We start from the raw sequence: 25,216 nt of genomic DNA on the forward strand, positions 1-25,216 counted from the left end.
TATGAAGCCCCCTTGTGACAAGCTGGCTATTAGAGTCTACTAGGGGTTAACTTTGATGTTTTTCATAGGAATTTGGGGTCCCATGGGTCACGCCCAACACCTATTGGATTTTATTCTTCTCCACGGCTTGCCTGGGAGAAACCCAGGGGATGGAGATAGAGCGCCCTGCCCTTCCAGCAGGTTTCGTCTGGGAGGGGAAAAGTGTTGGAATTGTTTTCTCTGCTGCCACATCTCAAGCCTCTTCAGGCGTCTGAAAAAAGTGAGCTTGTGTATTATGGATCACCTTCAGCATAGCTGAAAAAAATTAGCATATACTGTTGTTTCAGTTTAATGGCATTCAAAGGAGTTCCTTCACTATTGGCAAGTTTAGTATAATCTGGAAAGATCATGAGGCTTGCAGATTGGAAGACCAATTGTCAACCTTCCTTACCTGCCAGGGTATTTTATCCCAGTGTTGGTGTTTAAGCATCTGGGTAATGATGGGACATAGAGGAGCGCCCGGGCGTGGGCTTCTGTATTAGAGACCTGTTGGCCCTTTCAATGACAATCACCTTTGGGATCCAGGATTTGAGCAACAGTTCCAGAAATTTCTCCACATCCTCCGGTTGCTATACGGTGGTCTATTTTCAGCATCTTCTCCCCTCTCTTCAAGACATTTACTGGAGGAGAATAATGTGGACATATTAGATTTAAGGGATGCACCATCATCTTCCAGTACTGGAGACACAGTCCTCTGCTTCAGAGACCTTTCTACCCATATTGCGGAGGTCTTGAGGGACACATCTGACCCTGTCATACCAATATTTGGGCTAGATGTATGAAACATTTTTGCGACTCAGGCCATTTGTTAATGCAAAAATGCCTTTTCTTAAGTAAAAATCCCTAATTGCAATTTGGTAGCCTGTTACCGAATCACAATTTGGGTTTGCAATTTGATACTTGGAAGGGGCGTGTTTGGGGCATCCCTTCCAAATACTGAATCCATTGGTATTTTTCAAATGTTTTGTGACCAAAATGTGGCTGTAACACATTTGTGCTTTACCACCAACTTAAAGTTGGTGGTAATCCATTCGCAAAAGCGAAGGGGTCCCTTTGGGATCCCTTCCACTTTGAGAATGGTTCAATAAATATTTTTAAGAGCAGGCAGTGATTCCCCTGAGGACTGCCTACTCTTAAAAAATAAAAATGAAACTTCTAATTTTTTTATTTTTCAAAATGCAACCTGTTTTCCTTTAAGGAAAGTGAGCCGCATTTAAAAAAAATTATTGCTTTATTTAAAAGCAATCAAAGACATGGCGGCCTGCTGAGCCAGCAGACCACCATACCTTTGAAAGCAGCAAATCCTAGTGGGTCACAAATAGTGACCTACCCCATTAATATTCATGATATTGGTCCATTTGTGACCCGCTATGAATCACTGATATCACTTTTGTACATTGATAATAGTGATTACCAAATAGCTTATTTGCTAAAACACTCTATATGGTAATCACTATTACCAATCTTTGTACATAGCCCCCAGAGAGGCGACAATCACCTGTAGATTAGCCCGGGTGCCACAATGGTTCGCCAAATGAAGGCTTGGAGCTGCCTGCGCCGGGGGGGCCAGAAGCACGTAGTGGAGGAATAGTTAATTTGTTGATCTCTGTCTGGGCATGCGTAGATGGCCCTTTCTCTTTTTCCCATGATTAAGACCAGGAGCCAGGCGGGTCCAGTGGGTGGGTGGGGGAAAGCAGCTCTAGAGGACTATCTTGGCAGTATCCTGGCTCTCCATTCACCCCAGGATCACACCGTCTATGGCAGGGCCTCTCCAGAGAAGCCAGCAGCCAAGGCCCAAAGTTTGTGCATCCAGAGAAACAGGATGCTTAACACCACACCCGCCCAAACTAGAGAGGATTCCAGTGTAGACTGGCCCACTTGCCTCCTGCTCAAAGGACTTAGGAGGAGGGGACGTAGCACGAGCAGCCAGGAATCACCAGGGACCCACACACTCTAGAGGGGATGAAGCCGCTTCAATCTAGTACCTGGGCACTCTGTAAAGTCCACCCGTCCAAGCTCAGGTCACACAGCATAGCCCCCGGGTCCAAAAAGTTTCACAAGTCTAAGTGGGGCGTGCAGTCACATCAGCTACGCCAACCTGCGGCACTAGGAGCAGGGGAAGCTGCTACCACAGCCTTTGCTGGTTTCCAAGGAGACGCAGGGGGCTCTGATCAAGGCTCCAAAGCCGAGGGATGTCTGGGCGCCACATGGAGACCAGCTTCTGAGGAGAGGCATAGCCTATATGGCCCTCAGGATCACTGCTCAAGTGAGGGCGAACAGGGTAGCAAGAAGGCCATGAAATCTGACCCTGGCAAGGTGGGAGGTCAATCAATACCCAGTAAGTCACCGGGGCTCGGGAAAGAAGTGGGGTTTGACACTCATCACCTGAAAAATTGATCCTCCAGGCAGCGGGGGGACTTGTCCAGAGGGGCATCCATGTGGGTTCAGATGGTATCTCCATGAGAATGGCTGTCTATGTCTCAGGCCACACATGGACATGGTCCGCAGTCAGCGGGGCAGGCTCCAGCTCCCGGGGAAACCACCTCTCCGTAGGCCGCATCCAGGGTTCAAGTCAGCATAGGGGCTGCCAGTCCTGCTCCCTGTTCCGCCAAATCAGCGAGTCCCAAATTGTGCACTGCGGCCCCAGGGATCTGTGCACCATCTAGGGGAGATTCAGCTGATAGTTCAGAAGTCAGTGAATTGCTGCAGTGCAGGCGGGTGGAGGAGGATTATTGAGGAGCTCTTAAAGCATTTTCAAAATACAGCCTACATCTTGGCCGCGCATGCCACACCTCACTGCAGTCATTATTTGACTACATTTTGGATAGCTTCACAGTGGCATTTCAGTAGCATACACCATTCTGGCTCCAGTGCACCAAAAGCAGCAATATTTATTTCTCAGTTTAAGGTGTTGCATTATTGCGTAGTCTTTATCAGTCTCCAAGTCTCGAATAGTGGGCCTCTTCAGCGACACTATGATTACATCACAAAGTTGCCCACTGTAGCTGGGTTGGCAGGTAATAAAGTTCATAATCCACCTTCAGTAATTGTACTTTACTTAAAGTGATCTTGTGTCACTTGTCTTCCGAAATCATATTAATTGGCAATAAATTTAGAGCCTTGAATATGATTTGAGTTAACCTCTCTGACCCAGCACTTAAATGTTTCCAGTTTCTACTCAAGTTGTTTATCAGGCAGAAATTGCTAATCTCCACACATCCACAAGTTTCTGATTCTGGAGCCATGTCTCAATGTGTGTGGTTAGGGCCGTAGGTGGCGACCCTGGTGGGGGGAATAACCTGCTTTTGTTGATATTTGAGGCATAATTATACTCCATTTGGGCCAAATTTGCATCATTTTTTATGCAAATGCAGCCCAAAAGTAACTCCATATTTATATTTTGATGTTAGACATGTCTAACGTCAAAATATTGGAACCTACCTTGTGTCAATAAGATGCAAGGTAGGTTTTCCCATCTAAACAAATGGTGCTAACCCCATGCCCCCATATTTATCCCCATGCTAAAATGACTCACGGGTGGGAGGAGGGGCTAAATAATGTTGCAAAGCTTGCTTTGCACCATTATTTAACGCCTGGATCAGACCAGGCATTAGGGGACCTGTGGACCCATTTCTATGGTTAAACACCATGGAATGGGTCCACAGGTGCCCTCCTCAGGCCCGAGGAACACCCCCACCCACACCAGAAGGACACCGGAGGATGGGGGACCCCATCCCAGGTAAATGGGGTAAGTATAGGTAAGTATTTTGTTAAAATTAAAGTGCTATTGGGGACCAAACTAGGGGCTCCTGCATGGCACAGGGTGCAATTGCCACATCCAGGAGACACTGGTCCCCTGTGCTGGCCACTGCGGTGGCGGGCATGACTCCTGTCTTTTTTAAGACAGGAGTCATGTGGCATGGATGGTTTTGAGTCAGAAAATGATGCTAGGCTGGTTAGGGGCATTTTTTTGCCTATAACCAGCCTAATGTCATTTTTTGGTGCAAAACCCCCTTCTCCCATACCCCCATCCCCACCCTACTATCGTATTTTTTTTTATGCTACCCACCCTTTGCATTGGCTTGCGCTATTCCATAAATATGGTGCCCTACTGGCTCTAAGGAATGGCGCAAGCCAGTGCTAAACGTTTTGATGCAAAACTGCGTTAGTGCAGTTTTGCATCAAAAAGTATAAATATGTTCCTTGGTACACAATTAAAATCCACTAATCCAATTATTCGACTGTGTAACAGACTTGAGAGTTAGTTGTTCAATTTGTCAAGAACGTTGACCGTCATTGTGTTCAAGATGTATGTACACACTATTGTCAAGGGATCACCATCAAGCTGACCATCAATGAGAGTATGGCAACCTTGTAGGTCAATCAGATCATTTGTAATTACATAGAGGATACCTGGTATAAACCACATCAGTACACCTCTGGCCTGTGAAGACTATGGAGTGTGCACTAACATCCTGAGTTTGTGGAGTTTGTTCCTCTCTTTGGTTGTGTGAGTCTCCTGGAGCAGAGCCACATCCAACATGCGGAGGTGCAAATAGGAAAATATTTTTTCTTTTAGCTGGGTTCCTCATTCCCGTAATGTTCCAAGTGAAAAATGTGCAGTGTGCCAACAGAACCATCCATGTGGTGACTGATTATTATTGGCCTTCAGGTCATCCTTTCGTTCCTGCATTTCCAAACAGTGAGCCTTACAGAGAAAATGGTGGATTTCACTTCTTCCACTCTTCCATACAATTTTTGCTTGTCTGCAAGGATGCCCAGATTTAGGATATCCATACCTGTTATGTGCTCCAGCACATTACAGGTTTCCTCAAAACCTTCATATTCAGCTTGACAGCTTTCCTTTCACGTGTACCCTTTCACCCCTTCATATATACAGTGGCCTAGCTCTATCTCTGAGCCTCAACAGGTACTACTCCTTTCTCTGTTTCTCAGCTGCACTTCAAAATTCCTCCCACATAGCTCCCTGCATTGGTACCTTATAGCTCCGGCATGGAGGTTGCTTCCTGTACCTGTCGCTTCACTGAATAGTCTATTTTGCTGATGGGCCCATGCTCCTCATTATTGCCTTTCCTAAGATCCAGATCAATGTAGAGCCATAGACTCACTGCATCTCCCTCACTTGCCGCAATGAGGCTGGAGATCTTCCCTTTCAGTAGGTAGCCGGTGTGATCAGTTTTTGCAGGGCCAACTTCCATCTCATATCTCTGGTGCTGCTGCATGCCTCTGTTGGATGTTTCCTCCAAAGAAACAAAAGTTATATCCCCCCGAGTATTTATCCTGTCCCTCAGGTGTATCAGGTTTCCAGATGACAAGACTAACTATAGTGAGTTGGGTCAACTTGCAAGGATCTCTGGCAGTGTGTTGCCATCTGGTTCCATTGCTTGCAGTGCCCCAGAAGTTTATAAAACTAAGTTATATGATTGATAGACTGCCGGTTGGGGAGTCATATTTGGCTTCACTACATCACGGAGAGAATAAGTAAAACGTGAGGAAGCTGCAAATCAATTTTTTTAGCTTCTGATTCTCCTTAGCCTTAAATAGCCTTGACATTCAAAGATCAGTACTCTTTTCTTCTTTGGATAAACAACATCTCATCTCTATAATAAGTAAACCTGAAAAGGGCAACACAATCCAGCCTGCTGGTGCAGCTTGGCAAGAAACAGTCTCTCAACTTTTGTCGAGACTCTTTTCAATTCCTAGTCAATAGGAAGGGGTACCCTGCCTCTGAATAGTTCTGGAACCACTTTTTTCATAGTTGTCTTGATAAATCTATAGCTCTGAAGAGTCGGTATAGTGTTGCATGCACTTTCTCTAATGCATGAAGTAATCTGACAATTATTCTGTGGAACTGTGGAGCACATCTATTTTGAGGTAGGACTCACCTTTTGGGAATAAGCTCTGACCATTCACCTTCCAGGCACAGAATGTGACTGCACTAGGGGGCTCAGACCCCTAACTGTGAGTGTTAATATCCCTGCTTACAGAATGGGGCAGAAACACTAATATTACTTTTGTGGGACACAAGCCACCATAGCACTGACTAATTTCAACAGGTTTAACTAAAATTTCAGATCAAACTCTCAAGAAGGACAGCTTCTGTACAATGGATACACTAATAAAAAAAAGCACAACTATTAATAAAGGAAAACCCATTTATTTGGGAGAGTATTCCATACACAGTGATTCTTCACAGTTCTTTCCATTCCTCCTCTCACATTGAAAGTGTCAGAGCCTCTTATTTAAACCTTCCCAATCCAGCATGATCACCATCAATCCATCCATGCTTAAGTATCCCATGGTATGACGGTGTTTCAATTTCCTGTGAAGTTACATTTGTTTTTCACTACATAAGCTTGCTGTTCCTTGAAGACGGTGCGTTGCAAAGCATTCATGGAGATTTTTTCCATTGCCTTCATTACCACTTACCTTTGATTTTGTGACCTGATAACTTTTCTGGTTTGAGGATTGATCTCACGGAATTGTATTCTAGAGTTGTTTTCTCTTTATGAACTGTTATACACAGCCTGGTAATGCTCTATGTTCAGTGAAATCTAATTCTTTGCCTATCATTCATTCGTCTGGCTCTGCTATTGCTTCTGAAGATTTTCTACTACCTTGTCAGTATGTTTTTCTTATATATATTTTTTTTTTTCTTCTAGCTGTGAAACTTCTTGAAGGACACCTGTCCTCTAACATGTAATATTTTTGTGATGAACGGCACTATTGCCACAGAAAGGAGTTACTCATTCTTCTGGCAAACTCGAAGGGAGAACGAATGGCATTCACTGCATTCAGCCCTTGGAAAACTGGCACTCTATGTTCTCGAGGAGCAAGAGCTAAAGAGTCATATTTTTACTTGCTTCATAAATTTAGGGCCTGCTGGACAAAATGTTTGATCATCGCCTGCCTGAATTTGACTTTCTATAAAAGAAGACAACATCCACAGGCCACAGATGGGGATGCATTCTGTCAGGAATGCTCACTTATCATGGGTTACAATGTTTCGTATGTTCTCAGTGGCCACTAGACTTCTCCTCCATAAAAAGGACTGGTAAAGGATGATATTGGAGATGATTATGGACTTCCCAATATGGGACACTGAAAATGTACATCATTTTGCTCGGCTTGTGTAGTGTGGTTACTCCTGGGGAAGTACTAATGGACATTGTGAATGTGTTTTCCACCATTTCCAGAGACATCAATCTTGTCATCGTCTGCCATTCCCAAAGGCCAGCTTCCCCAATCCTACTGGGCAAACATGATTAGTGAATTACGTTTTTTGGACTAGGGCCCAGATTTATGGGCTTTTGATACAGGGCAGCGCAGACAGTCACCCTGCGTCAAAGAAAAAGGGCAGGAATGTGCTGTATCTGTGCAATACGGAGCATTCCTGTCTTTTCCCACTGCGCTGGTGCCATTTTGGCTGCCTAGCATCAATGCAGGCACCCTGCACCATGGTGCAAGGGTGTCTGTGTTGCATACAGGATTGGTTTTGTGTAAGACGGGACACCTTCTGGCACAAAAACAATCCCGGGAGGCGTTTTTCTTTTCCTATATGTGCTGCAAAATACAGCACACATAGAAAGAGGAAAAACAAGAAATAAATATATTTCTCCTTGTTGCGCCTCCCCTGGAGAGCCATCCCCAGGTTTACAAGCTCTTGGAAATCTGGGGATGCGTGAAAATCCATGGGTGTTGCATGGGAACACCTACCGCAAAGACCATGAAACGCCTTCCTAACACATGATTTGTCCTGCCTTGCCTAACTCCATATCTATGAGGTCATCCAAAGCCACACAAAGAGGCTTTGCGTGGCCTCATAGATATGTTTAAAAAGTTTGCATTACCATTGCGTCACTAAAAGTGATGGAATGGCGGCGCAAGCCTCATAAATATGCCCCTAGATAGCTACACTACCAAAGGGCTCTACTTCTGAAGCTCAACTCTGGTCCTCCATCACTTTGATCTAAGTCTCCACCTGAATTTCAGAAAGAGGTTTAATGACACAGAGATGCTGTTGTGGTACCTCTTAGACTGAGCAACTACACCTCAGATTTACCCACCCCCTCTCTGCCCCCTTCTGGATTGCACTTTCTCTATTTCTGCTCCATCTTTTTGCATGGAAACAGTCATCCAGAAGGCTACAGGATCTTCAAACATACCTAGTAAATTCGAATAAAGAAATAGGGTGAAGTGTAAACATGCAAGAAAACATTTTTGTCAGTAAGCATTGCTTTCTGCTTGGAAATGAAGTGGATAACATGCAAAGAAGGCTTTAGGGCAAGAAAGGTTCAGTCTTACCTGAGATCGCCTCTTTGGGTAGATGCTTCGATAAAAACTTGCTGTCTGTCATAGGTGTGAGTATAGCAGCTGTGTTACCTAACATGCTGCCAATCCCCAAAGTCAGCAGCATCACAAAATACAGCACCGACCAGATCTGCGACACCTCCATGTTTTTGATGGCTTCAGTGTAGACTATGAAAGCCAGTCCGGTTCCTTGCACAGCCTGCAGTATCCAGAATAAGAGTAGAGTAAACACTGAAGAATGGCAGCAACACAGTAGCTTTCAATGAACATCGGTTATGGGAGTAATTTCAAATGTACCTGTAATGCGGTGGAACAGAAACAATGTCTGGTAACCAGGTTAGGGGACATTTTCTCCTCTCAGAATCATTACTACAACCGTGAAGTAACATGGAGACATGACTGTACTGCAGTACGCCTACCTGAACTACCCACTAATGTAGCTGGCGTGGGGATGGGGCAGTGACTGGTGGTAACAGGGTTACTGCTGGCTATTCCCCAAATTAATGGGAATACTCCAAACATAGCAGTACGGTTGCCATAACTGCAATGTCTAGCACTGGATTTAGAGATAGGAGTAATGTGTAAGTAAGCTATTATTGGCAGGCTTACCAAGCATGTGTGAAACGTGTGCCGTTCAAACTGGGAAAATTAATTGAAGCAAGGTATTTGTGAAAAACTGAACAAGTATGTGCTAATCTGGGTTCAGTTTAGGGTGCAGCAATGCCAACTGATGTTTACCATTGATAACTAATATTGTCTAACACATCTCTAGGGACATCTCGTCACGAATTGGAAGGTATCCATTTTTTTGTGGAAAATATCAATTTTTGGTATGACTACAGATAACTGTAGTTGTCCGCCTGAGCTCATGTCATCAACACCAAAAAATCAGAGAAGCGGGTGTTTGGGTGAAGCCACTTTTAACTATTGGTTCATTAGGGTCAGTCTAATTCAGCCACTGGCTAAAGAAAACATCATTCACATTTTGCATCGGCAAAAGCAGTAATTCCGGCTTATCACTAGCTACTGGCTGCTAGGAGTTTTAGTCTTGCTGTCTAAAGAATGTTTCCCATTGGTGCTTCCCATAGAGTGCCCGGATGTTGAAGCAATGTGTCCACACACTACAGTGGGTGCGTATTTGCAGTTAAAAGTGATGTTGAGTATTAAAGTAACTTGATACTTAAATGTGATCTGTGTTCCTGAAGGTTTTCTAAGCCCATGCTGATGTTGCACTACATGTCAATGCTCTGTGAGACATAAATGATGTCATACCGGCACATGTTTTGAACCGAATGTGACATAATGCTAACACATTTCTAAGTAATTTTGCATCTAAAGGTGATACCATACTCCTGCTGACTTTTTGCTCCTAAATATGATACCACAGTCCTGTTCACTATGCAACAAGGGTGCACCTAAACATTTTGCATCTAAATGTGAGTTTGCTCGTATATCTCATAAAACTCTTTTGAACACTCCTTTTGTTGTGCCAGGGGTGATTTTACACCCCAATGTGATTTGCACTGAAATATGATCTTACTCAGAAATTTGATACCACATACTTCTTACAAATTGTGATTTTGCAATTCTTAATTTAATTGAACACATAAGTGTGATACTAAACATTTCCACAGATATGCTAATGCTGCATGTAGGATGACTATGCACATTAATGTCAATCAAATGTACCATCATACTGGTGTGCACCTTGTACACCTAATGTGACATCTTATTACTACATTTCATCTCAGTAAGGAGTGACTTTGCATCTAAATGTAATAGAACACTCTTATTAACTTGGAGCAATAATGATTTTGCAACAAATATGTTCTGCATCAAAATGTGTTATTTGGTACTAAAAGTGTTTTCATACTACCATTGAGATGTGATTATGCCCCAACGTGAGCATAACAGAGATTGTCATGGATGGCTATACTGAATTTTATGAACCCACCAAACGTTTAAAGAAGGTTAGAACAGTGCTGGTTGGGCTGGTGGTGGTGGTGAGGGGTGGAGGGGAGGGAGTTTCAGTTTGAATAGAATATGAACTATAATGTATAGCTCTACAAATTGATGCTGGTCACTCGGATGCTAAACATATGAGGCTTAGGGAGATTGTCATTAAAGGTGACAGTGTTAATATCCTTAATGTGTATTTACCCCGGGGAAGGGGGGGGGTCATCTGAGGTCCAACAAGTCTGGGTAAACTTCTAGAATCATGTGAAATTGCTTTGAGAAAATGGATTGAGTAAGATGACCAACTGTTAATTTGTGGGGACTTTAATGCATTTCTCACATGTGAAGTTGATAACAGCGAGATATTAGAAGAAAATGTGTGCCAAGGCACACCAAAACCTGCCTGAATTGGAAAAATATACATTTGCATCCCTTCTTAAAGAAATTGGCCTGAGTTTTCTGAACCAGTTCGGATTATCCAGCCCAAAATTCATTCAGCTTCGGTGCTAGGGCCTTCCTTATCAATTACTTTATGATCAATATTGAGAAATGAGCAATATGGTCAGCATGAAAGTCGAGAAAAGGGTGGAAAGTGATCATTATTCACTTATTGTCATCTTGAATTTGCATAAGGGGAAGCAGATGAGGTCCACGGTTCCCTGGTATTATACATTCCTATGACAGGAGAGCAATCCGTTGGACTTATGAGAAATGGACCATAACATCCCCTTACTCAATAACAAATTACAAATGACATAGATATGGCACCATCATTTTGAACCAAGAAAAGGGTGGGAATCATGCAGTTCGAGACTGCTTCCAATAATGTGAATAACAAATATTGCGGTCCATGCCCATTTGGTAAAGTCACTATAAAAACAACATGACAAAGAATAGCAGCTGGTTCGAAGCAGAGTTCTACACCATAAAACATAGAGTTTTATTGGCCAAAGTATCTCGCAATCTTAGGCAATCGAAAGAGGCATTGTTGTAGGGGAGATTATGAGAATTTAATAAAGAGCAAGAACGCTGAAAGTACAGCTTAAACTCTAGATTGAGCTAAACAATGCAGCCAATAGGAAGGACTTGAAATTTTTTGGAAGACTCACTTTTATAGGGAAGGGAACAACAAACAAATCAAAGTGTAACACAGGGGCTGTAGAGTGTGCAATTTATTTCAGGGAGTTGTATAGATCAGATAATACTGACCTCATAAAGGGTGAGAGGCCTTGTAATGAATGTCCACCGTTGAGCATACTGTTGCCAGAAGTGGACAGATCGCCTCAATGTATGAAAATGAACAAGGCACCTGGGCCTGAGTTAGTCCCTATACACCTGTACCAGGTAAATCTTTTATTCTGTCCATCTTCCTTACAAGAGTTTTTAATGCCACTTTAGCTACAATCGACATGCCACGTCAAACTATTGGCCAACATTGCTTTGAGATGGTGTCGTGAAGATACTAGGGAATGTTTTGTCAAATAGAATTCATGTTTGGGAAGATGCCTGGAATATAATGACTAAAGTATATATTTATTTTAGTGGTGATTCAACAGAGACACTTCATAACCACATTCAATCCATAAATGCAAAAAGAATGTACATTGTAGTTGATCGTGTAATAACCAATAATTAAAACAATAGCTTGAAATTCATAAAAAAGTAAAGGTTCGTTAAGAGGTCAGTATCATTCAAGAAAGAGCCCAAAAAAGGTTTCATCAAAAATAGCAAATATTCACAGATGGTGGATTTAATAATTCATAAAGTGCATTTCTACTGAATACTTTGAAGAAGCAGGTCTAATATTGCCTTAGAACCCGCCGTAGCGGGCTCTACCGGCTATTAAAGGCCCGCTCCCCGCGTTAAATGCCCGAGCCGAAGGCGAGGGCATTTAACAAGGGAGAGGGACTTTAATAGCTGGTAGAGCCTGCTATGGCGGGTTCTAAGGCTATTAGAACATTCTGCCACACAGGGCAGAATGTTCTATTAAAAAAATATATGTTCACGGAGCCCGAGGGGATTAAAATCCCCTCGGGCTCCGTGAGGCTTTGTTCACAGCTGTTGCTCCAATGCTCCATCACACGCGTCCAAGTACTCCACAGCGTGGCTGGCAAGAAAGGGTATAAAAGAAGGAAATCTAATGACATGGCCTCCTTGTTCACCTGATCTGAACCCCATTGAGAACCTGTGGTCCATCATCAAATGTGAGATTTACAAGGAGGGAAAACAGTACACCTCTCTGAACAGTGTCTGGGAGGCTGTGGTTGCTGCTGCACGCAATGTTGATGGTGAACAGATCAAAACACTGACAGAATCCATGGATGGCAGGCTTTTGAGTGTCCTTGCAAAGAAAGGTGGCTATATTGGTCACTGATTTGTTTTTGTTTTGTTTTTGAATGTCAGAAATGTATATTTGTGAATGTTGAGATGTTATATTGGTTTCACTGGTAATAATAAATAATTGAAATGGGTATATATTTTTTTTTGTTAAGTTGCCTAATAATTATGCACAGTAATAGTCACCTGCACACACAGATATCCCCCTAACATAGCTAAAACTAAAAACAAACTAAAAACTACTTCCAAAAATATTCAGCTTTGATATTAATGAGTTTTTTGGGTTCATTGAGAACATGGTTGTTGTTCAATAATAAAATTAATCCTCAAAAATACAACTTGCCTAATAATTCTGCACTCCCTGTAATTGTGGAAGACTTGAGAAAAAAAAATACATCTGAATCATATCTTGTGTCTTTGCACCACAAACGTGACAATCAGGATGAAAATAGGTCCCTTCACTTTTAACCCATACATTTTCTCTCATAGGAATCTGACCAAATTTAAACTTCTTAAATTCCCTTTTACATATCAGTCTTCCATAAATATTGCACCTAGGCACAATGTACAAACAATTTAATTGCAGTGTTTATCTGTAAACAATTATGCATAACATCCTGAAAACGTTTTATATGTGAAAGTGCTTTAAAACAGAGCTTCTCCATATATATTGTTTTAATGAGATAACACTTCTTCACAATTCAAATCCATCTGCTTCAAGAAATATGAATACATTGTATCAGTCTCACAAATCTCATTCATTTTGCATGAACGTTCTCTCCTTATAACCATTGTAACGAGTTTTCAGGGGTATAGAACAATTGATAAACATAACAGATAATCTGACAGCAGACCCAGAAAATGATCCCAGTCAGACCTAGCTCAAAGTGGTTCAATTCAATTGAGCGAGATTTACTAATGCCTAGGTAGCGTCCGCTAAAGTTCAGATTCAACACAGGGTACATTATTAGGAGAAGACATTGGCCTAGCCACAATAGTATATAGTACCACCAGAGATATTTTTACAAATACACCTCTAGAAGCGATTGCACATTCTCTGGCATTTTTTTTAAACATTTTCATCTGTATTTACAGTCATATTTACACAAAAGTGAAGCAGTGATGTGCCAAAATTGGCACCCAAAATTGGCAGTGCCGTGCTGCATCAAATCTGAAATGAAGGGGTGTGTCATGTTCACACAAATACAACGCATACTTGTGTTTCCTCTAGCGCTGGTGCTAAATTTAGCTGCCAGCACCAACGCAGGCATCTTTGCACCATAGTGCAAGGGTGTCTGCGTTGAAGGGAATGATTGTTTATGTGTAGGAAAGTGTCCCTTCCTGCACATAAACAATCTACAATGGTAATTTCTTGCTTCTATGTGTGCTGCAGAGTGAAGTACACATAGTAGTAACAAATCATCATTACTGAATAATTGTTGATGTGCAGGAAGGAACACCTTCCTACATATAAACGATCATTCATTTTGTTTCATTCTTCCTATGTGTGCTGCATGATGCAGCACACATAGGAAAAGCAAAAACGTGGAGAAATAAAGGTATTTCTCCTTGTTGTGCCCAACTAATGCTACCCATGGGGTGGCGTTAGTTTTTGGCACTGACACAGATTTACAAATTCTTGTAAAACTGGGGCAGCGTCAAAAGCAATGGGTGATGAGGTGGAACGCCCACATGCACCTCTGCTGTAGAAAACTGCGTCGGAGGGGCCCATATTTACAAGGCGCCGTTAGGAAACAAAAAGTGGCTCACTGCCACCTTGTAAATATGGCGCAATGCACAGTGACCATCCAATGGTGCTAGGGGCATGCAAATATGTCCCTTACTGTTCCCTTGCCCTGCTATTAGATTAGCTTATATTCTCTACTACTGGTGGTGATTCCCCCTTTATCCTTCGCACAGTTTTTTTCCTTTACTTTTTAGTCTGTAAAAGTTGAGAAATCTTTCCTTCTTTCTGTAGCATTCGAAACATTACCATGCCTAAGAAACAATCCTCGCCTATAAAATATACACGATCCCCTTTTTTTGACCTGATAGAAATAAGAACTGAGGGGCCTATTTACGAGAATGTCACACAGTGCAGCGCAGCAAGCCACCTTGCTGTGCTGCTCTGTGTGACAGGGAAAGGGTAGGAATGCACCATATTTAAGGCAATATGACACACTGCCTAGTGCTGGTGCAAGGGTGCCTGAGTTTCATGAAGGATTGTTTTTGTGCAGGAAGTGACACCTTCCTGCACAAAAACAATCATGAAAGGCATTTTCCTGTTTCTATGTATGCAGCAGAATACATCACACATAGAAAGAGGAAGTAACAAAGAGAAATAAATATATTTCCTCTCGTTACACTCATCTGGGAAGGCGCATCTTTTTGACGCATTCTCAGGTCTACCACACTTCTGATAAATCTGGGAATTTGTTAAAAATCGTGCGATTTGTATGGGAACATCCAGTCATCGTCCGTGGAACGCCTTCCCAGGGCAGAGTAAGGCAACACAACGATGTTCCCTGCTTTACCTTATTCCAGGTTCATGGAGCCACTCTGGACCACGCAAAGAGGTCTTGCCTGGCTTCATAAATCACGTGTAAGGTTTGCGTCGCTCTTGTACCACGCAACGAAAACTGGTTCATAAACAGGCCCCAGAATCCTCAGCGTTTCCCTGAGAGAGCTCTCCTGTAGATTCACCTCCATTTGTTTACCCAGACAGGGTACACATGAGCTTGTTACTTTTAGTGCCATCGCAATTGTTTTTGAAAGGCATAACTGAGATTTCATGGCGTTGTTGTTGAAACCTATTTTACATGCCACGCAGGGTTTTCTGCATCAGCATTATTACACCCAACACTGGACGCCGCCGAGGCAGAGGTATCCAGCTGGAGGACGTACATTCACTTCCATGACATTTCCCCGCTCCTCTTATCCAGGGTGGAATGTAAAATGTGTTCATCCGCAGCATTGCTGGCAGAGTTCCGCCCGCCGTGTTACTTGGCGGTATTCGGACACTCGCCAGCAGATTAGGGCAGGATGGAAAACCAGCTTTAAGGGAAATCAGTGTCAGGAAATAGGGATATAATACATTGAGCCAGTCTTGTCGGAAACGAAACTTCCACTTGCCTTTCCGTACTTATATATTTGCTAGCCATCGACTTCTCTGTGCCTTTCCGTCCAGTATTAATTTTCCTTTATTAACTGAGTGTGGGTTTTTGATAGCCTTTTCCTACCCACTGGTATTCTCTCCATAGCAAATGGTGGTAAAGACAAAGTTCAGTGGCCTTATTTTATTTTCAATTGGAAGTACTGAGAGTTATACATCGAAGCAGAGATTTAAACATAATTTACTGTTTCTGTTGTAGAAACGACAGACCGCAGGTAAAAGCCACTGAATACATGGATTGACTTCGAATAGCTTTCCATAGAAGCACCATTACATTCAGCACACAGATTCTTTACGGATCGAGCTTCAAACTCTTTAACACATCCAAGCCTCAGCCCTTCCTATAAAAAAGGTATTTTTCGTGGCGGCATCCGCAGATCAACAAGCACAAATTTGAAGAACAATTCGTTGGTAGCAGAATGAGAAGAAGTAGGTGAGAGGAAAGCCAAACAAACTTCTGCAGCCCCACAGCACAATGAGCGAATAGCGCCCTGGGAGGAGAGAAATTTGGCACCCTTGCTGATGCTAGTGATTATACACAAATATCTCCCGACCTCCCCCAACTCTCCTAAATCACCTGTAGGTCACCTGTGTCCAGCGACGGCTCCTCTGCTATGGCAGTACCAGCAGCTGCAAAACTTGGGGGGAACGGGGGGGGGGGGGAAGGGGGGGCAAAGCCATGGGGGATGGCAGGCAAGACGGGGAGTAGTGTGCACTCTTAGTGTGCATGTGGGTTTGGCCGGCCATCTCAGGACAGCCAAATTGACATGCGCACTGAGCTGTCTTCAACCCGAGCTGCGTTGCCGGGTTGGGGACAGAAGGCACAGGCTCCCAGTCTGTTTGGGAGTGCAAATGGGGGGATCCCAGGTAAATCCTAATTCTGGTCAGCAAGAGAGCAGTGTTAGGATTGGCCGCAGGGCAGTCTGGGAACCTGTGCCTGCAGTAAGTGGAGCCAGAAGGGCGCCGATACAACGACGATGCAGTAGGTACTTTTTTTTTGTTGTTGGTATTTTTGTTGTTTTTTATTTGTGCCCCCCACCCTCCTACTTTGCACTGACACAAGCCGTGACTGCCTGTGACATGCTGATGGTTATTAGTGTGTGCAGCAGGAAGGAAAAAGAGAAGAGAGGGCAAGGAAGGGAGTTAATGGGGTGTTAAAAACACCACCCACAGTATGATAATGAAGGATTAAAACCACTTTAAACTGGCTAGTTTGGCAGAAACAAGCATGCAGGGACGCAGAGAAGGTTAGGAAGATGCGAGGAGTGCTGCTGGATGCATAATCTTAATGCACACAGCAAAATCAGCTCCTCAGAATATTGGCGCCCTGGTCCTAGGCCGGCCCTGCTCCAGGTTATTCCAACACAACCCACACAGCATAAAATGCTCCTGTACTGCGGCCATCCTGTCTAGACTCACCGCCTCTAAGGTCCAGAAGCTTCTGGTTCCCCTATACCAGCGAGGACAACCAGGCCCAACCTAGCAGGAGTCAATGCCGTGATCAGGGCCAGCCTTTGCTACGATAGTACTCCAAGCTAAATTAAATTTGGTGCCTTTCCTGCTCCTTTCTCCCCTCTGCTCTCCTCCTTTCCCAAGCATTTCCCTTTAACCTTTTCTATGTGTTCTATATGACAGGACTTACCATTAGGCTCAGTGCTTACATGTTTTGTTTTTTAAAGTGAGATTCCCAAATGTTTTCCAAGGGGATTGAGTCCCACTTTCACCACTGTTACTCTCCACTTGCACCACTGGGCTTCCACTGCACCGCCCACTGATCTCACTGCTAGCAAAAGACCTTATTAGAAGCAATAATGGCTGGTGAACCTGCTAACTAGGTTCTTTGGGGGTTCAACCAGAGGGGAAGAAACAGCATCAAACTGAGAATTTTACAGCACCCTTGCTTGAAATATGTTAAAAAATAGAGCTTCTGAAGCAACACTAAGAAATAAAGTTCCATTATGTTTACAAAAGACCTCTATTATCAAAATGTATAGAGCATCTTTCTTTACTTATTTTTTCTAACCTGACTCTTCAAATAGATTTTGAGAGTGTATTTAAAGTGGAAAGCTGGACACCTCCAGTCTATTGCTGTAGATAGAAGCACTCCACGGTTATTCACAGAACCTTTGGGTGGCCTTTCTAAATTATGTTTATTATTTTAGATCAGTTTATAGTAGTCTACTAGTCAGGAAGTGATGCAGGTTTCACAAAATGTTCAGGCACTCCAGAGATTGGCAGAAAAGACTTACGATAAACACAAGCTTCTATCTTTGGTCCATGTAAAAGGGGGGCATCCACTTGAATAAATCTGTGTTACGATCAGGGCCACTGGAAATATGCGGCAGGTTTGGAGCCGATTATACAACAGGGTTGACTAAATTGTGCTACAAGAAAAGGCAAATTATGTGGCGTAATGCGGCACATTTTTTGATAATATAACTTTACTACTTTGTCACTGTGACACATGTTAAGACTGCCGGAGCAAATTGCTGCACCTCATTACTTCTGTTTCAGCACCCAAATACAACAATAAGCATCTTTTTCAAAGGGCCTTGCACTGTAAGGAAACAAGTGTCGGTTTTCTATTAGTGACTTTTAATCTACTTGAGTTACAAATATTCTTCTGATTATGCAGTGGATGAAGGATTATGTGACAAATGCAGCTATTCTATACTTATGCAGAAAATTATGCAGCTGTAGAATCCTGTAATTCCAGAGGGCCAGCTTAAGACTGGAGAGTAGTATGTAAGATAGCGCACTAGATTGAGTACAATAGCTTCAAAACACTGCATGGCCATCTCATCCCTTCATCCTTCTAGGGACAATAATAAGCGTACCAAACAGTTGGGGATCTCTCTCTCCCTGCCCCTCTCTCACTGACTAAAATAACAATTTAAAATGCAAACTCCAGCTAAAATGTGCTTTTTTTCTGGTCATAAAAAACAACAGTCCACATTTCAGCACCTTTGTCAAAAGAATTACATTTTCTGCTTCAAGAGGGTGGGGGGGGGGGGGTTCCTGCAACCCTGAAAAATTACAAAAAAATAGGGAGGTGACATGTAATTGATGACTCGAACTAAGAAGTGAAACACTTTGCACATGAATCAGGATTTTCAGTGGATGCTATGTACAGCGCACACTTTAAGGCATATTTATGAAATGTGACTCTGCACCACTTTTCTTGCGGCCCTTAGCACCCCACTAATGCCACAATGTGTGCCCCATATTTAATATACGCAACACCACGGTGGTAGTTAGGGAACTAGAGTCATCATTTTTTAAGCTAGTTTGGCGTTTTGCAGGTTTAGCGTCACAAAATGTTGTTTTTGAAGAATACATGAAACCAGTGGCGGGAATTGCAGGTGAGGTAGTGCACTCTTGGTCACTGTTTGCTTTATTTTGTTTGGTGGTACAAATGGCAAGTGATTTCCCACTGATCTACTACTCTGTTGCTTGCCCCTTACATTGCTCTGCCAGCCCTTGTGAATAAGCAGAACAATGCAGCAGATGCCAGTCCATGCAGCTTGGGGGCACGGCAGAGGGAAGCTTTGCACCAGCAATTTAATGCATTGAGTGTAGTAAGCACTATATAAATGCAGCTTCCTGGTTTGCAGGTCTAATCACCAATGGTTTGGTGAATGGCGACTCAATGGTAGGTGATCTGCCACTGACCTTATCTGTCATCTCCTTCTTCTTGTTGCTGTTGATGAGGGTAGTGTAGGGAGGGGGTGGTAGAGAGGGGTTTGTGTTCACAGGTCAGGTCCCCTCCTCTACTCTCCCTCACCTGAATCGCTTATTCAGATGTTAAATCAGAATTCAGAATCCATGGGAGGTGTGAAGGAGAAGTGGGAGAAAAGGTCAGAGGTCAAGGCACTGGGGTAATAAAGACCCCTACATCCTTGCGGTGCAGGGGCTTCTAAGCTCCAGGCCCCCCCCTGAGCACAGCTCCCTGACCCGAAAGCTGCTGAGTGAGTTTGGAGGAGGGCCGCTTCATGTACTTTGCAGGGGGCCCCACTCAAGTTTCATTATGCCATTGGGTTAAGGGAGGGAAAGAAGATAGTTTTGCAGTGCATCAAGAGAATGGGCAGGCGCTGGCAACCTCGAAATAAAGCAATGTAATTGCATCACTTCGAAACTAGGTGTCCTAGGCCTGGGTCTAGCTCGCCCACGCCTAAAGCCAGCCCTGGCTGTAATAAACATGGATGGAGAACGGCGCAGATCGTGGGAAAATGGCTGCAGCGGTGAAGACTATCCGAACATGACTAGTCCCTTCCACGACATGAAACAGGTGTCTGTGTGTATGTAAAGCGTTCTTACAGCCTACATTGGGATTAGTATCACTACATATAAATTATATGAAACAAATAGTAAGTGGTATTTAAAACATTACTTGCGTATTCAGACAGATGAACCTGACATTCTTATAGTGCATGTAAGCCTTATGTACATGGGTTGAACAAAGTCAAAAACCTCCCTCCAAGTCATAGTTTCTCTTAAGTAATTGAAGTGGTCAAAAGCTATGTGTCTTTGTTTCCATCCATTCCATTGGCATCTAAATGGCTTCCAGCCAGTATGACACTGTAAACAAGGCCTTTGGTTTGGGCCCAGCTAGAAGATAAAATAACAGAAGTCCCATTACTACCTGCAGGTTGCTGCTCAGAAAAGAAAGGAAACAACGTGCTGCTGGATCTATCCTGGTGTCGGCAAATTGCACCACAACAAATGCAGCATATTTCTCTAGGGCCGTCCCGATCCGGCTCAATAATGGCTGCCAGAACAGGGATATAGGAGGATCCCCCTCATTTTTTGCACTGAAAACATGTTATATTCAAACAGGGGTTCATATTATTGAATCCACAATCAATGCAGATCGTTAGGCTAGGACTTAGGCCATGGATATCCTTTTAAAAACCTGTTTTGATTCCCAGTAGCTCTTCCTACAGAGATTTCCCAGCAATCTCAGTGTAAAAAAACAACAACACTTTATTGTCATGTGATTATATTATATATTATTAGAGTTTGATTTGTGGCATCCTCTAGTCATGGATATACAAGATTCTGTCTTGCAGCGTACCTGGCTATGTGCATAGCTACTATCCCATCAGTTTCTAAAATCTCATTGCGGTCTCCCAGAAATCCACAGGTTTATATCATGAGTTATTCATGTTCATTGTATGGAATATCTGCTTAAACGAAGTAACTGCATGCAATGGAGTAGCCAGAAACTAGAATACCCAGAATTTTAACCTTGCCCCAAATAGCTCTGAACGAGTATGCAATAAGAGCAAACCCACCATTTTTTCGGGAGATTCCATCCCCTAAGGAAATCCAGAAATTTTACAATTTCCTTTCTTCCTTTTCTCCATTCTTTTTTTGGCCTTTTGTAATTCCTACTCTCTATTCTTTCTGAACTTTACACATCCATCTTTGCAGTTTTCCTTTCTTCCCATTTCATCCATCATCCATCCTTCCTTCTTGCAACTCTTCCAGGTATCCTTCTTTCTCCCATCCATCCATCCATCCATCCATCGTGTGTTTCCTCTTTCTTTTCCACCCACCCCGACTCCCCTATCCATCCTTCATCATTCTCTCATCTATCCATCTCTGCATCCAGCCTTCTCTTAGTAAATCCATCCATTCTCCCCATCCTTCTTGCATCTCTCCAACCCTGCCTACCTTCCTTCTTCCTAATGTAAGCAGTCGTATTTATGAGCTTGTTGCAGACCAGGGTCTCTGATCAGAGTCAATGATGCCATAAACAATAACATAAATGTTTCATATGACACAGAAATGTGCACTGGCAACCACTGCTCTCACGCTTCCAAAGTGAAGAGCCTGATGATGCTTCTGACTGATCCTATCATTTGACTATGTTTGCTGCAGGTTTGCCAGGTTGATGCCATTAATAAAGGAAATGTGGTCGATTCAAAAAAGCATTTATCAGTATGGAAAAGTAGTTCTACAGGAGGACTCTTTTACATACTCTTACATCGCTTTGTGAATCAGCCCTATAACTTCAACTCCGTATCTGTTAAATTGCAGAGCACACAATCAAACTTAATGTGAATCTTCCCTGAACATTCCCATTTTACTCTTGTTTTAGATTTTTGAGGCCAAGTCACCAAGGCATGCAAGCATTGATAAAAGCGTATTTGAGAAGTATTTCTTTACATGCTCAGAAATGGCGTTCTGACTTTTGGTCCATTGAAATGGGGCAGTGTCAGAGAGGTTGCTTGACATTTGTTAGGCCGAGGAGTTCAGAGTTCAATAAAGGCAAAGTAATGTAGAAGAGAGAGACTTACCGTTTCCAGTTCACTCTCTAAACTGCAGTTCTTAATTTGTGGAAATATGGTAGCATAATCCTGTGGGTAGGAAGTGCTCAGGTAGCTTTTCATGTACTCCAAGTTGTCAGGAGTAATGGCGTCCTCCTCCAGGTCAAATGTGTTTGTGAGCAGCAGCATAACCCTGGAAAGAAAAGGTATAATAATGTGCTTATTCTGAAACAAAGCTATCCCATGAGAATGGATTTGGCCAGAAGGCTGATTTTGCTTTTAAATAAAAACTAAAGAAAAGGCAGCAATCTCGCGAATCCACTAGTACAGTTGTATAAACATCCAAACCTTACAGATGAAACTGTGCACCTGTTAGTTTCTGAGGTGATTACGTGCTAACACAATCTGTAATTGCATATTGCAAGGCCTAGCACTCGTGAAGTGGCCAATAGCAATAAAAAAGAAGAAATTAAATTGCCCCTAAAGAATGGTTTACAGTTCTGGCAAATCCACGTAGAGACATTGTGGAAGGGTCTCACGTTACACTATATTGTAGGTGCTCACAGACAGCTAATTTTTGCTGAACAGAGAAAGACACATTATCACAGCTTCTTTGGCCTAAGAACAGCTTAAAAGCTTCCGGACCTACAGGAGCAGAACACAGTAGTGAACAATAGACCACAACATGTTATCACTGGTGAAAATAACACCACTACCATGAATACAATTTTCTGGTAGGGCATACATATATATGTGAAACTGATTTGTGGGATGGAAGAAAGAGGTCTGGGTTGTGCATCTATGCTGACTAGAACCTATAAAACACGTCCCATGCCTACACATAACCATTTTATTGGTCAATATTTGGCAGTCAACATCCCTTGTACAAACAAGAAATGTTGCATATGTTTGAGTAGCATCAGGCTTTGAAGTAGTATGGGCTTCATATTCATGAAGACCGAACAACATGTTCAACTTTTGTCGGGCAATGCGTTGTTTGGGCGCGGTTTGCAGTTGCACACGTCTAACAAATACATCCAGATAATCTGATGTCAATGCACCTAATTACTTCATAGGAGACAGCCATCAAAGTTTTAGGAGGGAGAGGCAAGACTTTCACGTACAAGATTTGAAGCATCAATTGTGGTTATATCTTTATAATGCACTACTGCTAAAGCATTCCTATTAGTTACTTGTTCATGGGCCACACCAGCCACTCCGCATTGAACACAGTGAGCACCTGAACACTGTTAGCTGTTTAATGGGCAATCTACGTACCAGGTGCATCTGTATTCACTTTCTTGGACTTGCACATTGATTTAATGGATGAGCATAATGTCAGGTGGCTCAGGTCAGCAAAGGTGTTACCTTCGCTACCAGCACACATTTTCTTCAATATAACTATTCTGTAAAGGCAGAATTTCCTTCAGCAAGAATGGATTGCCTCTTTTTAATCTCGCCATTTACACAACCATGCAGGGATCTCCACCCCAAAGGTGGCCTCTCCCTAAGGTAAGGTATAGGGAATATTATAAACAAAATAAAAAATAAGTATTACAAATATTTTTGTATTAAATATTAATATACCTTCATTGAATACATTTATTTTAAAAGAAGAACAAAACAGAAAAAAAGCTACCACAGTATTAACTTTTTGAAATAAATCTTTAACCAATTGAAATATATTAACTAAAATTACATTTTTTTTTCTGAAGTTTAGAATTAAAGAAACTAACTTCCACTTACAAGTCATAATTATTGGAAGTGATGTATAGAATTAATTAAAATTACTTTAGTGAAACCCAATATGCAATATGAAATGTTTCTAACATTACTAAGGAAGAATGCTATAGAGTAAGGAACTTAATAAAATAAAACAGAGAAGGGTAGGAAAATAGGGAGAAGGGAAACAGAATCAAATATAAATGGATTACATGTAAAATTATATACATTTATCATTGGGGAAAAAATCAGATAAGAATAGAAGATATATATTGAACATAATTAGAAAAATCACAGTGTCAATGAAATATGTCAGTGGTTCAAAAGAAGCGTCATCTTGATAACAAGAGGGTTTAATGCAGATAGATCTTCTTGCAAAACATTTGGTTAAAAATAACCGAAAGAGATCTCTATTGGTGAGGCTTTGGGTGAAAGATGCACATGGCCTAACAGTTCTGTGACTTGTCCAAATGCCATTTCTCCAGGAAAAAAAATACAGTTTAGAAAAGTCTTTCTCACATGAGGTGATTTACTGAACAGCAATCCCAGTAAAGGGATGTCATATTTTATAGTTGTTTTGGACAAGACTTTATGGGGCATATTTATAATCGCCTTGCATCACCTTGCGCCACATTAACGTAATTGTTTTTTTACGTTAATGTGGCCCAACGAGGCCGTAAATCCCTGTGCATTATTTACAGAGTGGCGCAATGCATCAATTGCGCCACTCTGTAACCCTTTGCGCTACATTATGCCTGCGCCAGGCATAATGTATGCAAAGGGGGGGTACCCACATTTTTATGGTACTTTTAATGCCTGCTCAGAGCAGGCTTTAAATGTGGGCTTCCATTCTTTAGAATGGGCACCTATGTACTCTGCAGGAGTAGCGCCAAAACTTTGGCGCTACTCCTGCAGAGTACATCGATAGCGTCACATTGAATCATGCTATTGCCCCTTACCCTGCGCCATGGTGCCCTGTATTTTAAATACGATGCACACATGGTGGTGGTAGGGGGGTACTAGGAAAGTGGCTCTGCACTCGGTGCAGCACCACTTTCTATAAATCTGCCCCTAAGTCTTTCACTAAAGCGAAAGGGAACCAAGAATACATTTGGAAAAGTAGGAGGCCAATTCAATTGATGAATGTGGTTCACTTGAGACCATATTATGTTCCATTAATAAATTACTTTTCCCATAGAAAACAAGATGATATGTCTCCTTTCTTTTCGTGACATGAACAGCATAATTTAGAAAGAGGACCAATAATATATATAGGAAAGTAAGTGGCCAATTCAATTGAGGAATGCAGTTCACTTGAGACCATATTAGGTTCCATAAATAAAATACTTTCCATAAGAAAACATTATATTTTTTCTTTCCTTTCTTG

The 25,216-nt window shown here is 42.4% G+C and overlaps 1 protein-coding gene across 4 annotated transcripts in view; it reads right to left on the minus strand.

Annotated features, from left to right (window-relative positions):
- The window catches only part of SLC6A20 (solute carrier family 6 member 20), a 441,916-nt gene that overhangs the window by 93,727 nt on the left and 322,973 nt on the right, over positions 1-25,216 (minus strand). For all 4 annotated transcript variants that reach the window (XM_069216293.1, XM_069216310.1, XM_069216300.1 and 1 more), the window contains exons 7-8: positions 22,138-22,300; positions 8,365-8,569 (exon numbers count right to left, since the gene is read on the minus strand). In XM_069216293.1, the coding sequence (XP_069072394.1) occupies positions 8,365-8,569; positions 22,138-22,300 (368 nt within the window). The remainder of the gene's footprint in view (positions 1-8,364; positions 8,570-22,137; positions 22,301-25,216) is intronic.

This window comes from Pleurodeles waltl, chromosome 2_1 (genome assembly GCF_031143425.1).
Source record: "Pleurodeles waltl isolate 20211129_DDA chromosome 2_1, aPleWal1.hap1.20221129, whole genome shotgun sequence".
NCBI lineage: Eukaryota > Metazoa > Chordata > Amphibia > Caudata > Salamandridae > Pleurodeles > Pleurodeles waltl.